Source organism: Talpa europaea (assembly GCF_964194135.1).
Source record: "Talpa europaea genome assembly, chromosome: 10".
Taxonomy (NCBI): Eukaryota; Metazoa; Chordata; class Mammalia; order Eulipotyphla; family Talpidae; genus Talpa; species Talpa europaea.
In genome coordinates this window covers 100,958,519-100,975,167 of record NC_140077.1, presented here as the reverse complement: position 1 = coordinate 100,975,167, position 16,649 = coordinate 100,958,519, and the positions used below count along the sequence as shown (strand labels likewise).

At 39.6% G+C, this 16,649-nt stretch overlaps 1 protein-coding gene across 1 annotated transcript in view; it reads right to left on the bottom strand.

Annotated features, from left to right (window-relative positions):
- Window positions 1–16,649, bottom strand: part of SPMIP2 (sperm microtubule inner protein 2) — a gene marked incomplete at both ends in the record, with an annotated part of 66,740 nt that overhangs the window by 23,129 nt on the left and 26,962 nt on the right. The window contains 2 exons of the mRNA XM_084245583.1: window positions 1,992–2,050; window positions 13,221–13,453. Coding sequence (XP_084101709.1) covers window positions 1,992–2,050; window positions 13,221–13,453 — 292 coding nt within the window. The remainder of the gene's footprint in view (window positions 1–1,991; window positions 2,051–13,220; window positions 13,454–16,649) is intronic.

Sequence of the window (16,649 nt, the reverse complement as noted above, 5' to 3'; positions counted from 1 at the left end):
CCGGGAATCAAACTCGCGCTGTAGTGGCTGCGGATTGCTTCATAGCTTGCATCTTAACCCTTGCACCACCAGGGAGGCCCCTATGTATATTTCTTGATATATCATTTGATTTTTTGCTACAAGCATGAATTATATTTGTAATTTAAAAATTACAGAATCTAACAGTGATTCCCACAGAGGCAGTGCTGGATTTACTGAGTGAACACTTCTGACTAGAAAGACAGACATGAAAACTGATTAGGAGGCTAAGGACTCATCTTGCCAGAAAAGGGGTAGCCTTCAATCCAACTTAGAGATCCCAGGGGTCTGGAGCATCTGGGGTCTGTATTAATATATGTAAATATATGTATTCGCAAACATATAAATTGGTTTCGATATACAAGCTACATCTACAGAGATCTATATCTCCAGTTTTCCAATGAAATCCACCTCCCCTAACTACATATTTTTCATAAATGTTTTACATACTCATCACATGGTAACAACCATATTTATTCCCTAGAAATGAATGAGGCCAATATTCTTTTATCCAAGGAACATGTTCAGAGCTTCAGTATTTTTCAGATACTTTCTAATAAGTATATGTTTAAATAAATGCAGCAGATTTTCATGTTTATGAAAATTGTATTTCACCAATGCTTGTAGAAGTTACTTTGATTTTCAATGGCCTTGAATGTTTTGCTTTGCTTGGAAATAGTTGACAGGGCATTTGCAGATAGGTACCTGCATTGTTATTTGAACAGAATTGAATATTTTCATGAAAATGTGTTTTGCCTGCTATAAATTGTAAATATTTCTTTATGGTTTTAAACATAGGGAGGATATGCCTTCTAAGTTGTAGAAATCGCCTGGTGAGATCTTTCATTTTCCCAGAATTGTAGTAACTAAAAGGCTTTTACATGGTATTTGAGTTCTTGTATCTTGTCGGGGCAGTTTATTGCAGTAATAGGGCAGAAAGAGAATAAAATCTGTTATTTTTGCCCACGCTAATAGCTGTCCCCTTCAACAATTAAAAGTGAGATGCAAAAGGCTCCAGAATCTGGGCCTCCCTGGTGGCACAAGGGGTTAAGCACAGCACTGTGAAGCTATCTGCAGCCTCTACAGCACAAGTTCAAACTCCTGGCCAGGGAACTACCCACATGGTGCAGCAGATCTCTCCTGTCTCACCTGCTGCTCCCCTCAGCAGTGTGTTTCAGTTAATTTGTCTGTTCTGCTCCCCACTGTCTCTGGTGAATCATCTCACCACACCCAACCCCGCACCTCTGACCTGTACCCCAGTTCTTATATGCATAAATAAATCCTAAAAAAAAAAAAAAAAAAGAACAGAAGGCTCCGGAATCCCTCATCTCCCAAAACCTAAGGATAATGAAGACATTGAATCTGTAATCTTTTAAGAGCTACGCTGAATGAACCCTTCCCTCTTAGGAATATGGATTATATATCACATCTCAATGACAAGCCTAGGCTTTGCTCTTTTCCCATAATTGAGCATACCTAGGGTTAGACATGTTTAATTTAGATTAGAGGCTGTCTTAAGGTAGCATGAATTCAAGACATTATGTGACTTCGGTAGGATTACATTTATTAACCAAGCTTACCGATTATGAGGGTTTCTAGGCCAACAGCATGAAATGGATTTTATTTTTTTAGCCAAAAAACAATACTTTTGTTTTTTTCTAGAGAGGATTATTTATACAGTTAAAGCTAACATACTCGCCCAGTTGTTATTGTTAATAGCTGCAGGCTTGGTTCTGTTTTTATTTTTACAGTTGCTTTATTCCTTTCTTCAATTAAAACCTAGTAGAGAGTAAACTAGTAGAGAGTAAAACTTTTATGTTCTTATTAGGAATAAAATTTCACAACTTCACAAGGAAACTACATGAAATGAAAAGAAAGTGGTGATGAAAGCTAAAAAAAGTAGCCATATTACTAAATTTAGGAAGGGAGGAAACATCAATTAATTATTTAAACATGTAGCAGTATGTGCTTACCATGGGTTTTGGTATCTGTGGTTGGCTTGGCCAATGGCGTAGTGACTTGGTTCTGCATACTGTAAAAGGGAGAGAATTAATAGTCCCTAACTGCAAGGTAAATAGCCACCAACATGTCTAAAGTCTATGATCCTACAAAAATGTAATCAGTTTGAGAAATTAAATAGGAAATGTGAATTCAGTTAAACAAAGATAGTCTTTTGATGAGCTGAGAAAAAGAAGATAATCGGTAAAATATGACCCATGTGGTTCACTGTTTCCTTTTAGAAAAGGACAGCTGTTGGTGGCAGAAAGACTATAGTTCATAATATTTATGCTCCAGACTTTATGATTCTGTGTTCAAATAAGCAGACATTTTAGTGACTATTGATTAGACTCAAGTAGTTTAGTTCTTTTCATTTTACTTTATTCTTACGGAAGTAGAAAGTGTGGTAGCAGTAACTTGGATAAGAGCTGGGTTATAAACAACCTGTGGTATGGAGTAGATCTGAAACCTTGGTTCCGAAAGCATAATTTAGAACATGGATAAAATATTTCATAGCTTAAACTCAGTTCCCATTTAAGGAAATAATCCCCATACCCCTCAGGTAATAATGATCTATAGTAATAATGATCTATTACTACTAAATAAGTGACTGCTAGACACTAGCACCTTCCCCATGTAGCCCCCAGTGGATGCCACAACTTGTGAATAAGCATAGAGTTTTGGCTTGTCAAAATTACATTGAAAAGGGCTTGGGTCTACCACCATTTCTTATTTGGGCAACAGTGACATGGATTATTAAGAGTTTGTAGTGCATTTTCCACTTGCATTGATGTGGCATACTACGTTCATAACATCTCAAAAAGTATCAGAATCATTTTTAATTTCAATGTCAGAGGACTTATTTTGTTTTTATCTTCCTTTATCCTCAAATTTTGGTTCAAATGACTTTCCTGATAAGGGGCTTCAGTTAGCTGGGAAAGCAGATCTGTACACAATGGAGATTATGGTGTGTCTTTCTCAATTGATTTCTGACATGAGTCCCTGAAGATTGACCTTACAATAGACATATAAGTACTTTTAATATCAGATTTTGGGCAAATTTTCTGGGTGCTGGACATTCTTCTTTGACCTTTGTTCTCATTTGTAATAGCCAAAAATTACATTTTCATAATTAGGAAACTTTTCTTAGAAAGAAAACAACAAATTATTTTGTTTCCCCACCCCCTCATTTCTCCTATAGCTATCTGTGTATAATGTCAAAAAAAAAAAATGTTATCTAAAACAAGCTGGCCCTTTTCTATTTTAATTTGTTAATGAAATTCATTATCTAAATAGTCATGCTCACCAGAGTATTAAAACTAATGAAATTCAGAATTCAGTTTTTTTTTTTAAACTGGACACTTGTTCCTAAGATTAAGAATGACTGAGTCAAAACCTAATTCACATCTTCATGGAAACAGATAACGACTGATTAGTATATTTTCTGTCCTTAGGAAATCGTCAGAATCTCTTTACCATAATTTTGAATGTGATTCAACAAGTGAAATATCCAAATGGACTATTCTAATTAAGCAAACTTTAAACAGGTGTAGGCATCAATAAAAGGGAAATACCTTCTAACTACAGTCAGATATATTAGGCACAATGTCTGAAATTAGTTAGAAATCGCTAAATTTGAGTCAAAATAATTGCAGACATTTAGGATCAATTCTAGTTGACAATGAAAATCATTGCTCAATACTTTTTTAAACACCAAACAATTCTTGTCTACTTCTTATATAGTTGGGAAATCTTTTGGGGATCGATAACTGAGGAATCCTCTTGCTATGTTGTTATAGTTCACCCAGGATGTTTTTTGTAATAAATCCAATTTTGACTCTCTTGCTAGAAAGAACCATTTTCCATCTCTGTAACTATGAGGCCTTTCTCTAGAGTGAATACAATGGCAATGCATTTCAAGAATGCATAGACAGTAGGATTTCTCTTCTCTGGGCTCTCCTTGGTAACATAGAGCTCTTAGTACCAAACATTTGAGTGGAAAATTCCCTAAGGCTACCTTTTCTTATGCTAATGTATTTTTTTCCTTCACTTGCCTCAATTTGCAAAATATTACTGTTAACCCCTTAGGTGTCCGTCTTCCCACGGCTGGGAAGAAGCATTCTCATTGTTACAACTGGAACACCCAATCACAGAATGCTGCCTATTCTAGACGGAACTATTGGAGGGAGAAAGGACACATAAAGGCTTTTGTGAAAATGGAACATTTGAACTGTTCATTATATATTCAAGGCCTGAGTAGAAACAAACAATTTTTTCTGAAAAATGTGTTTCAGACATGGATTCTGTGATTAATTTTTCTTATTAAAAACAAAATATGGGCAATGCAGATATCCATTCTTCATTTTTTTTTTTAAGATTTATTTATTTGTTTGTTTGTTTATACAAGCCCTGGGTACAGTCAGAAGCGCGGGAGGGTGAGAGAATTCACCAGAGCCAGAGCGGGGAGCAGAGCAGGCAGAAGGACTGAAGCACACTGCTGAGGGGAGCAGCGGGCGGCAGGAGAGGTCTGCGCGCCATGCGGGACCTTCCTCTGGTGGCCGGGGAGCAGCCGGGGATTGAACCGGCGCTGCAGAGGCTGAGGGCAGCTTCGCAACCCAGCGCTCAACCGCTGCGCCACTGGGGAGTCCCTCCATTCTTCATTTTATGCCATATAATATATGGGCTTGGATACTAATATGAATTATATCCTGTTGTTTTTTTTAACAGCAGAGAGTTTGTTAATTTGAGTTAGTAAACCAACTTTTGGCAAATAGACTAAACATTGGATTTTGTGAGTTTTTTTTTTTTTTTTTTTTTTTTACTATGGCTCAAGTATCTGTTTTCTGTGGAATATTCAAATAATGAGCAATATAGTCCATTATATTTCTATTGTTTCTACTATTTTAAAATGGTAGGCAGGAATACATAGTGCATTTAAACATTAATAATGCTGGATCCCATTTATTGAGACTTTAAATACTATGTGAAGTGCTTTACATATACAAATCTCTCTTAATCCATTTAACAATATTCTAAAGTATTATCCCTGTGTCGGCCGAATTCTAAGATAGTTCTTAAGATTCCCACTTCATGGTCATAGACATCTTCTCCCAGATAGTCAATCAAATACTAATCTAGTAACTGCTTGAAGGGATTTTGCAGACATAATTCAGATCCCAAATCAGTTAACTTTAAGAATGGGAGGTTATCCTCCCTGGTCCTAACTTAATCAGGTAAGGTGTTAAAATGATCTGGGCTCTTTCTGACAAAGGGAATTAGAAGCACAAGAGGAAATTGGCAAAATGAGATTTTCTGTTGCTGGTTTTAATGACAAAGTGACCACAAAGAAGGGAACATGCGCTGCTTCTAGAGGCTGAGATTGTCCCTTTGCTAAAAGTCAGCAAAGAGGTGGGACCCCATCCACCAACCACAAGGAATTAAAATCTGCTGCTACCACTGGAGAGAGACCCCAAGCATCAGCCAATAATCCATCACAGTAGGCACCTTGTGAGAGCTGAGTGGAACACCCAGTCACGCCCTCAGGGTTTTCTGACCTGCAGAGGTGGGTGTTGCTTTAAAGAAGCTAAAGGTGTGGCTATTTGCTGTGCCCAATAAGAAAACTAAAATAATACCCATTTTATAGATGGGAAATCTGAGACGTTATAAAAAATGTAGACAGATTAGCAGGCAAAGAGAAAAAAAGGGGTAAAATGAAAAATTCTTTGACTATTTTCATTTGTAAATCACATTATTCATTAAAGCTACAAACTTCTATTTACCCTGAAAAGCATTGTGAATGTTAGTTGGCCTCATTTGTTCTTAGAGAGATGGCACATGAGTGGTATTTTCTTTCTGTATTTCTTCAGTGAGATAGATGCTTTCCTTATTTATTGCATAATTCAAGATATTCTGGATACTCTTTTAAAGCAATACTACAATTTATTCTGTCGTTCCAACCTCAGCCTTTTATCCAGTTAGTTGGTGATCTGAAATCTTGAGCCAATTCAACTATTCACGCTATGGAAAAGCCATCAAAACCTTCTCAAATCTCTTGTGATCAGAGCACAGCTTCTGAAATATAATCAAGTGCCTATTTTGCTGTCGCTCTCACCCTTGGAATTTTCTAATGTGTTTGGCACCATTGTTAATTCAAAGGTTAAAAAGCGTGCTTCTCCCAAGTTAATTGTCCAATTAGATTTACAACACAGAATTACACTAGGGGTGGTAACTCAGGCATTGTGAGCAGTAACAGTAAATAAGTTTCAATACAAATATAAATGGTAAATAGCTCTCAAATGACATTATTGAACTAGTGAGGAGTAGAATAATTCTCAAGTTAATATGCACTTAAAAATTGATTTCTCCCACAACTTGGTCTTCCAACAAAGACACGGCATGAGTAAGGAAGCTAATTCAGTTTCCATCTCCTGTTTTATTGATGATCATCTACCCTATGCTAAGCTCTGTGAGTGGTGGTTGATCAGTAAAAAGTTAAATAAAACAGAGCTTAGACCTCATGTTGCTTAAGGCCACTTGGAATGTGGTGGGAATTTTACAGTCCAGCTGCAGATCGTAGTTGCACTAAAAACCCACAAGATCACAAAGAAACTTCCTATGAATTCTTCCCCATCTGAAGGAGTTCACAGTGGCTTCCTGTAGCATTTTTCAGTGTCATTTTCTTTTGCACCTTGAGACATATTGGGAACCACATCGCAGGGACCTCTAAGTTTAATGAATTGCTTTCAACTCGTTCATTTAAGATGGCTTGTTAAGCTAGGTGCAATGCTGGAGAAACATTTCTTCTGATTGCTGGTGTCATTTGCTGTACATTCTATACATTTTTTATATACTTGAGCACATTTGAAGTGCTTTGGGGATGTTATCGGGAAAACGATAATCTACATATATAAGGGTTTAAGAATTTCTCCCAGAGTTCTTAAAAAGCCAGGATAAATGCCAGATTTAGAAACCAGATGTCCTGGTATTTGAACCACCTGTGCTTGGTGTACACCATGCACAAGTTTCAAAATTCTTTGACAACACACGGGAAGGAGTCTGGCTGTGCAGTCAGCCTCAGGTTCATTAGTACTGACTCTAATTTATACAGTCCTTTTCTTAGCTGTGTGTCTCCCTATCATCATCAAATGATATTTGTTGAAAATCCATGGCATATGCTTAATTACTAACTTTAAGAAGTGTAATTAAAAAAATGTTTACATTTAGACACATACTTAAGATGTTAAGTCCTACAAAAAAGTAATCACCACGGCATATTTTTAGCTTCCCTTAATTAAGGGATAAAATCACCCACTGGACTCTAAACTACATTGAGTTCCTTTCTTTTTCACATTTCACATGCTCACATCCTAAAAAATGATGTGAAAATTAGGGTGTATTTTTTTCCCAATTTGCCAGTAATGGTCAACAAAGTCGCCTCAACAAGAGAGAAAAAGCCCTGTGTTGGTTGGGAGACCATGTTGCTGGGGGTTGCACAGTGACATGTGAAGTGGCAGTAGTGTCCCTAGCAGCCAACAAAGACACTTCCTATTCCAAACATCATTTTGTAAAGAACTACCTTAAATGCAGTTTGGAGAGAGCACATCTGTAGTTCTACTGTTGTGGGGACAGAGTGTCCTGAGTGAACTCCACCTACTGATGTTTCATGCACTCTCTACTTCTATGTCAGAGATCCTAGACACCCAGGTCTAGACTCCCATCATGTCATGAATCTGCTATATAACTTGACTTTCTGAAGGAGGGGTGTTGGGAACTAAAGGTGGAGTTAAGCAGCCATGCTTGGTATAAAACCCAACACATCTGGGTTTGTGCTTTCTGGGTTTTTACCAGCCTTCAGCACGCACCCGGGCTTCCAGCTCAGACAGCTGTAAGGTAGAATGTGTTGACCAATTGCTCGTTCTTTCCGTGTTCTCCCTTTTGTTATTTCCCTTGTAAATAAACTTTTTTTTTTTAAATGTTTCCCTGTGTGCCTGCCCTTGAGCCTTATCCAGAGTTCTTAAGCACAAGGGTGAGGACTCACACCCAGCTTACCCCTTCTTTTTTTAGGGTTGCCCTGTAACTAGCTACTTTGTTGTTTTCATGGTGGGTTAGGCAACGGAAGCATCAAAGAGAAAATTTGTTTTGGGGAATTTCAGAGACAAGGTTTTGTAAGAAAATGACAGTCTTCAACTTATTTGAGAAACCCTATAAAGCCAGGTTTTGTAAAATGGGGGGAAGATAATCTCTATATAAGGAAAATAATGGAGTTAATATATTATTTAAAGAAAAAGAAGGGTTATTGACCTCCTTAGCCAGTGTTTCTTCTCTCTTACAAATGGTCAAAATGTTCACTCTTACTACTAAGACTCATAGTATCAGAAAATGCATCACTTTATATAGCACTTAAAGATGGAAGGTGTTAATATAATTATTTTTATATTAAACCACAAACTGTTAGGATGCATGTTAGGATGCAAATAACTCTAAGAAGGATAAAGTGAGAATTAAACACACCCCCATCTGGGAAAGAAAGACATGCCTAATTTTAACAAAGCTATTTTCTATTTTGCTTCCATAACTCAGTTGGAAAAGGAGGTTCTATTACCTTTTAAAAGTCTTGTCTATTGATAACATCTGGAGATGAGGCGTGTGAGAGCTTTGGAATCTTAATGAGACCCAAAATTGTAACTGATCTATCCAAATGAACCCAAAATAAAATAAATAAATTGGCATGGGAAAAAAAAAAACAGCAACAGGAAACCTACAATATGTGATGGGTGGTCTGCATCCTGATCAACACCACACTGGCGATACCTTTTTTCAGATGATTTTAAAAGTGTTCGAAGACACTGATAGGCAACTGTGGTCATTGGGAAGAGCACCAGGTCAGGCTGAGGCAAGGAGAGATGGTTGCTGGTTGTTGGGACCACAGCCTTTCCCTTTTTCTCCCATGATTCCAAGGGTTATATTTGGTATACACTATTCTATTTGGCAAACTTTGAAAAGTGCTTATTAAATAAAAATCTAAGCTATTACTAAGCTATTATATATCAATGTGTAATTCATTTTACCATATTACTAATAATACTACTAGTATTTCTAGTCATTCATTTTAATATTATAGGTGAAGAACATTGTATTCAAATGATGCCTAATGGGAAGATGGAAGCAAATTGAGAAAACTATATAAGGGAAGGCATCTGCATTGACCCCAGCCAGACCCCGCCCTACAGAAAACTGATAACAGATGTGTGTTTCACACTACAGTGCCAATCTAATGTTCTGATTTAATTTTCTATTCTTTTGTCTCTTTTACATCCTGTGCTCACTAAGCCCTGGAGTTCAAGTGTCCTGGGTTGAAATCCTAAATCCATTATATACTAATTGTGCAGTAAATGATGGAAACTCAGTTTTCAATACTTAGTTTCCTTGTCTATAAAATAGAAATAACCACAGTACCTTCCTCTTGTAGTACATAAGCAATGGCAGCTCTTTTTATCTTGACTCTCTCAAAGTAAGTTTGTAGTGGGTAAAACACTAATGAGACAACCAACCCAGGGCCTCGATAATGTCAGCCATTAAAACATTCAATGTCTCATCACAAGACTGTTCCAATGGAAATGGTCACAAAACAAGTGTCAATACTGGAATTTATGGCTGCTAAAAATGAGGCAGAAGCTTCACAGCTTCAAAGATTTTATTTTTTAGTATAGTTTGTATCACGTGTAAGTATTTTGAGATGTTTCCATAGTTCTTGTTCCACGATCACAGTTTTACCTTCTTTTTCAAGATGTTGTCCTATATGATATATAAGTTGTTGTATATGTTGTAATTATTGATTTAATATTGTCTTTGGGATCACACCCATGAGGAGTTAGTCAACAAGTTTAGTACATTGTCGTTGGAAAACCAAATTAGTGAAATCATGAGTTCTGAGTGTGGGAGCAGAAAGTGGGCATCAGGAAGCCCACTGTTGTGCTGAGATTTGTGTTAAAGCAAGACCAGGGGAGAGGAGACATGCCTGGCTAATATGCAAAAGCTAGGATGGAAAAGCTCCCCAGCTTAGCGTGAGGACAAACCCAAGAATTATTTCAATGATTTCCATATAGTTTATAAAATACATATAATTTGGCAAATCCACTTAAAACATGTAGTGCCTTAAATCTGAGATAAAAACAAAAGTAATGATCTTTAGTGGTTTATATACAAATATAATTTATGGCATCATGCTCCATATGAAGGTGAGTAGGAAATAGTTAAATATCAAAAACCCAGAAGAGCTATCTGATATTATGATTTTTACTGATCTCTGGGATGTGGGGAGATTTTTTCAGCTGTCAATCAGCCTGAAAGTTATCTTTCTGCCAAAATCCAGATTATCTATTGAGGCCTTCCTAGTGCCCAGGTTGGGGAGACCATTCCCAGGTGAAAAACAGTAGCCCAGCTATTTTACCAAGGTTCTGTTGGTGGTACCTGAGCTTCCTTTCCTGCCATCTTATACAGACCTGGAGCAATAAAGTAGGAAGAGCAGCTGTTCAGACTCACAATCTAGTACATGAAAGTTTAGGCTTAAAAATCAGCCTGAGAGGGCCTCCCCGGTGGCACAGCAGTTGAGCGCTTGTTTGCAAAGCTGCCCGCAGCCTCTGCAGCGCCGGTTCGATCCCCGGCTGCTCCCTGGCCACCGGAGGAGGGTCCCACATGGCGCACAGACTTCTCCTGCCGCCCGCTGCTCTCCTCAGCCGTGTGCTTCAGTCCTTCTGCCTGCTCTGCTCCCCACTCTGGCTCTGGTGAATTCTCTCACCCTCCCGCGCTTCTGACTGTACCCAGTGCTTATATAAATAAATGAATAATAAATAAATAAATAAATCTTTAAAAAAAAAAATCAGCCTGAGAGACACAGAAGAGTTGCTGAAGTTTGACTGAGAAGAAGTGCCATCTTGTTTTGGACTATTTTAGACAAGTAAGGAAGATGGGTGTGGAAGAGCTTCACTAAAGACAAGGAACCAGAGAAAGAAGAGGATGTGGATTGGGATATTTCCCTAAATTATGCCACATTAAGGAATTCACCAGTTCCTCAGTCTGGAGAGGGATGAGGAAATACCTCTTCTTGTAGAAAGAGCTTGTTTTAATGCACAGAGTGCATGTGTAAGTCAGCTCAAGTGTCAATTCAGTCAAGTCTGATTGGTCACTAGTAGCTGCCTCAAGCAGAGATTGTTAAGGAATTCAAGTCTGAGGCTAGACTCAAAAACAAATATCTCCTCTTGTCTTGGCTGTGGAGAGAGAACCATCGCTGGTGTGGAAGGAAGAGCAGCAGCCTCAACAACAAAACTGAGGTCTTAACTCATGGGTAAACTTATTTGGTTTATTACTAATGCGTGTAATCATTCTTGGTGAATCTTTTGGTCTCATTACAAAGTTCTAAACCCAAGGACTCCTTTAGGGTATAGTTTAAGATTATCTGAGACAGCTTGATCCTTAGGACAACTACTGTCAAAATGAGAATCAGTGTCCCTTCCAGCATGTGCCCAACAAGAACAGCTTCTGAATGTTTCACAGGTTGTAGAGTTCACATTCAGTCCTACTGGGGTCAATATGAACAAAAGAAATGGAATAAACACTTTTCTAGAGGGCTAACTTGTGGCTGACATATCTTGGATTCCCTGTTCCAAAGGCCAAAGACTGCTGGACTGAACTTCATTTGAGCAGAAAAAAAATATTAAGAGAAAGATGAAGATAGAGAGCTGCAGACACTCAAAATGGGCAGACAGATTGAAGGCTGTGTACAAAAGCAGGGCACCCCCCCAAGACAAGCTACAAGGCAACAAAAGTTCTGGACTCTGTTTCAACCAGCTGCCTCGTTTTTGGGTACTCTTCCTGCTGGTGACAATTATTATATTAAATTCCTGATCTTCATCTTTATTGCCTAAGTGGACTGGGAAGCAGTTTGAGAACTTGTACATTCAGTCTGCTTAGCTGACAGAGTCAACACCAGCTACCACAGTGATCGACTAAGAAGTAACAGCAGCTACTACAGCCAGAACACTGGTAGCTGACATTTGGAAGTCAGCCATGTGCCAGGCTTCATGCTTCCTGTGTTCCCACATTTGATCCTCACTACATAACAATAATAATGTTAAACACATAGAGTGCTTGATACATGCCAGGTCCTGTTCCCAGCACTTTATAAATATTAGCATGTTTGATGTTTACAACAGCCTGATAAGGAAAATACTAAGATTCATAATTCACGAAACTGAAAGAGTTGAAGCTACTTGTCCAAGACCACTCACAGGTAGTAGGTGAGAGAACTAGGACAGGAATTCAGGCGACTTGTAGTAGTGGGCATTGTAATCGCTGGTCTGTGAAGGAGGTTGGGCAGAAGTGTAGAGAGGTGAACTCACCAGCCTGATGTCACAGAGCTAGACCTAATTCAGAGCCAGGATTTGAACCCAGATGATCTGATTTCAAAGCCTGAACTCCTAACCACTTTCCTGTGTTATCCCAGTTTGGACCAGAAAATGGTTTTTCTTTTTTCCTTTGTTAACTACCTTAGGAAGCTGTACTACATTGCCTCAGAATTTGAGGAAATCTACTGATTGCATAATTGATACATGGTTAATTTTTAGATATCACAGGAACCTCCTGGAGGAAAAAAGGAATTTTCAGATTTCAGTTCTAAAATTACCTGCACTCCCTTCTGTTTAAGAGGCAACTCTGTGAGCTCATACCTGCAGCCTCATCACCAAAAAAAAGTAGGACAAGGTTTGAAAGAATCCTCTGATTGCGTAGGGGATTACCTAATTCAAAAGCATTATCAACACAATGGACTTTAAAGATCCAGGACATTTTTTTTTAGCTTTGTGATTGTGTCCAGCCCAGGCTTCTTGGTTTACACCACCCACTCAGCAAGCAGGGCCAGCTGGGGAAGTGAGTGAGAACGTCTCAGCATAAATGTGAATCTGAATGCTTTCCAAAGCCAAACACAAATGCCTTTGGATTACCTGTGACTTCATTTTCTTCACACCTCTCCGCTCATGTATTCAAGGCACTAAAAGGGAATGATGATAGCCAGTACATTTATTCACACATTTCTCTTTCTGAAAACCATAGATCCCGTTATTTGTCAATTACAGCTCAAAATCAAGTATGTGTTGTTTCCCATGGAAGCAAACACAAAGAATTCAAGAACATACATTTAAGAGCAATACCTTGATGTGAAAGCCACTCTCACGCCTTGTTTTGTTGATAAAATCAAACATTGGGATTCCCCAACCAATTTCACCAACATACTCATGTTTATATTTTGCTGGCAAACTTCGGTTGGAGGCAGGCCGCAATAAATATCTGAGATCTCCAGTTTTTTCTAATGCCGGACGCTTTTCTCCTATGTAGCAAGTGTGCTGATGAACTTTAGGTAGATGATCCTTTATATAATCTGGGCCTTAAAAAGACAAAACGAAACAAAGAAACAAACAAACAAAAAAAAAAGCTGTAAACATCTCCACACATGAAGATGCTTTTATTATCTTCTATGTGGAAATCATAACAAATGCCTATATGGCATTTCCTATGTTCGATGTGTTGTTTTAAGTCTTTAAAAAATGTGAATTCAATGAATCCTTAAATAACAAAGTGAGATGAGTAGTGTTAATTTTCCCAGTTTAAAAATGGGGGAAACGAGACACAGAAAGGCTGGTTACTTGTCTGGAGACACAGCCAACAAGATTTTTATTCTCTTTTAGGACATCTCACAGGCCAGCTCTTCATTGCTCCAATTCACTGCTTCCTTTATAACCAACCTAGATGTGTTTCGTAGAATAAAAACCCTCATTCTTGCCATATTTGCAGAAAGGTCCTCAGACACTGGAGTGTTTGATCTAGAAGAGTAAATTCTGAAATGAGAATTTGAAAACTCCCAAATGTGTCAGAAGCGATTGGAAAATGGAGAAGACTATCTGAAGAGGACAGCTCATTACAGGTGTGGCCAAGGGCAGGGTTATTTAATAAATATTTGCTATTGCAAATGTAAGACAAGGATAGGGCCTCCCTGGTGGCACAGGGGTTAAAGACAGCGCTATCAAGCTATCACCAGCCACTGCAGCACGAGTTCCATCCCCAGCCCGGCCAGGGAGTAACCCACATGGCACAGCAGACCTCTCCTGCCTTGCCTGCTGCTCCCCTCAGCAGTGTATTTCAATGGATCTGCCTGTTCTGCTCCCCACTCTCTCTGGTGAATCGTCTCACCTCCTGCACCTCTGGCTTACATCCGAGTTCTTGTATGCATTAATAAAAAAATCTTTTAAAAAAATGACAAGGATAAACAAGGAATTGTGAAAGCAGATGAAGCTAGTAAGAGGAAGAGGTCTGGGAAATGATCAGTGAAACATGGTGTTGAAAGCTGAGGTGAGGAACACCCGAGAGAATGGTGCTGATTGGAAATAGACAATGGAGTGTGACCCAGGAGGAGTTTCAGAAGCCCTGGAGCCAAAGGGGCTGCAGGATCATTTTGGGCAGCTGGGGATACAAGGAAAGAACATCTTTCCTGTTACCAAAAGTAGATCACAGACCTTGGAGTCAGAGCGGCACAGGGTCACGGAGTCCCCGGGGTCCCCCAACTGTGGAGCTCCTTCAACTTTGCTCTTGGGTCATGGACCTCAGTATTTGCCAAGAGCCCAAGATGGTATAAGATTTAAACCAGGTTCTGTGATAAAATGGTCAATGTGGCCACCTGTGTGTGCTTCGAAAAGTCATCTAAGCTTTCCCGGGGAGGAGAAAATGACAGAAATTGCCCTTCACACACAGGATTCTGGCAGATGTTTTCACAGCTTCCTTATCACGCCGACTCTCCACGAGACACTGCATAGTCGCTGTGGCTAATTTTTCTTGATGACTATATTGTAGCTTCAATTTTATTCACGTCAGGTTGTCACTGAGCTAGGCTGGCTTTCGTAAAGTGTAGAATGACCAGAGTGTAAAAAAAGGTTTTCACTCTCAGTCTAACAGGTGCTGAGGTCTCAGTTGTAAGGAACTTTTTTACAATCTCCTCCAGCTAAGATGAAATCAGAAGAATTATGTTCACCTTGCTGGAGTTTCAGTAACTGCGTGGGCCATTGTGTTCCGAAATGTTTCATGAAATGCAGCTCCCAGGAGAGCACCATGAAGGGGGTGTGTGTGTGTGTGTGTGTGTGTGTGTGTAGTGGGGGTTACTCCATAGTGAGACAGGATGCACTGCTGGCTGGCTACATTTGCCTGTTAAATATTCAAAGCAAATGATACTAAACATTCTGAGGTGGTATATTATAAATAAACCTGCACACGATTATGGAACCCAGCATTTCCCAAACTTACTCAAACATGGATCTTTTTCCCCACTGGGTCATGTACATGCATCCAACAGATGTGGACAGATTTGGAGAGAATTGCTTCTCTGTGTGATGTTTCCATTATTGTTAAAATTTTGCCACGTCACCACCCAGATGTGAGGGCAGGTATGTCTATATCGAGCTCATTAGTCACTCTGTGGACTGCAATACACTTAGGAAGAGGCATTATTTGACAGCTGAGTTGAAAGCACTTAGTTTTAGCCTGTGTAGTGGAAAGTGCATGTGCTCTGTGAGCCGAGAGTGGGGTGGGAGCGTGGATGGTGCCTGATCAAGGTTCTCTGGGGCTTCAGTCACGTCCCTGAGCTTTTCTGAACTCTTGATTCCTCATTGGTGCTTTAGGTACTTCTAGAAATTTAGAAATATTGTGGCGCAATGTATGTGGCACTGGGGAGTGCTAGGAAGATCCTCTCTGGACACACAGCTGAGCAGGCACCTGCCAGTGAAGCTGCTGGAAGCCATTGCTGGAGGTGGGCCCCTCAGCAGCAGATCTCTGACATATAACTAAGTGTTTAACCAAAATGCTCACATATCACTGTTGGTCAGAGCCAACAGCAACACACATGAATGTAACTTCCTTAATGAAACAGTTCCCTGGGTCTTTGATTTTATTATTATCCCTCTCCCAAACCTTGCCCTCCAGAACATAGAGCCTGTGCAGGCTCACATTCCCTGCTCAAAAGTAAAGCTTCCATTTGTGTCCAGTCTTTGGTCTCTGCTTTTCCTTTAAGAATTATCATCTCTTTTCAATTACTGTGCTGCATTCCTTGTGGTGTGTCTAGCTTCCCTTCATCCTATGGTAAGTTTTTAGATCTTTCCTCCTCCTTCCTCCGTGTACCACAATTCTCCATCTTCCTGCCCTGGAAAAATGATTTCAAGGGCAGTAGTAGATCCTACTTCCTCTCTCCCCTGCACTTGTGCCCAGCTTTACTTGCTCAATTGTGTCTGAACCTCTAAAGTTATATTTAAGAAATTGTGTATGTGTTTAACTGAAGTAACTTTGATTTACAACAAGCTAGCAAGAGAAGGTATTAATGTAAGCCTTTCATGAAAGTAAACTGGCATAGGGCAGTGGCGCAGCGGCTGAGCGCTGGGTTGCGAAGCTGCCCGCAGCCTCTGCAGTGCCGGTTCGATCCCCGGCTGCTCTCCGGCCACCAGAGGAGGGTCCCACATGGCGCGCAGACCTCTCCTGCCGCCCGCTGCTCCCCTCAGCAGTGTACTTCGTCGGTCTGCGTGTTCTGCTCCCCGCTCTGGCTC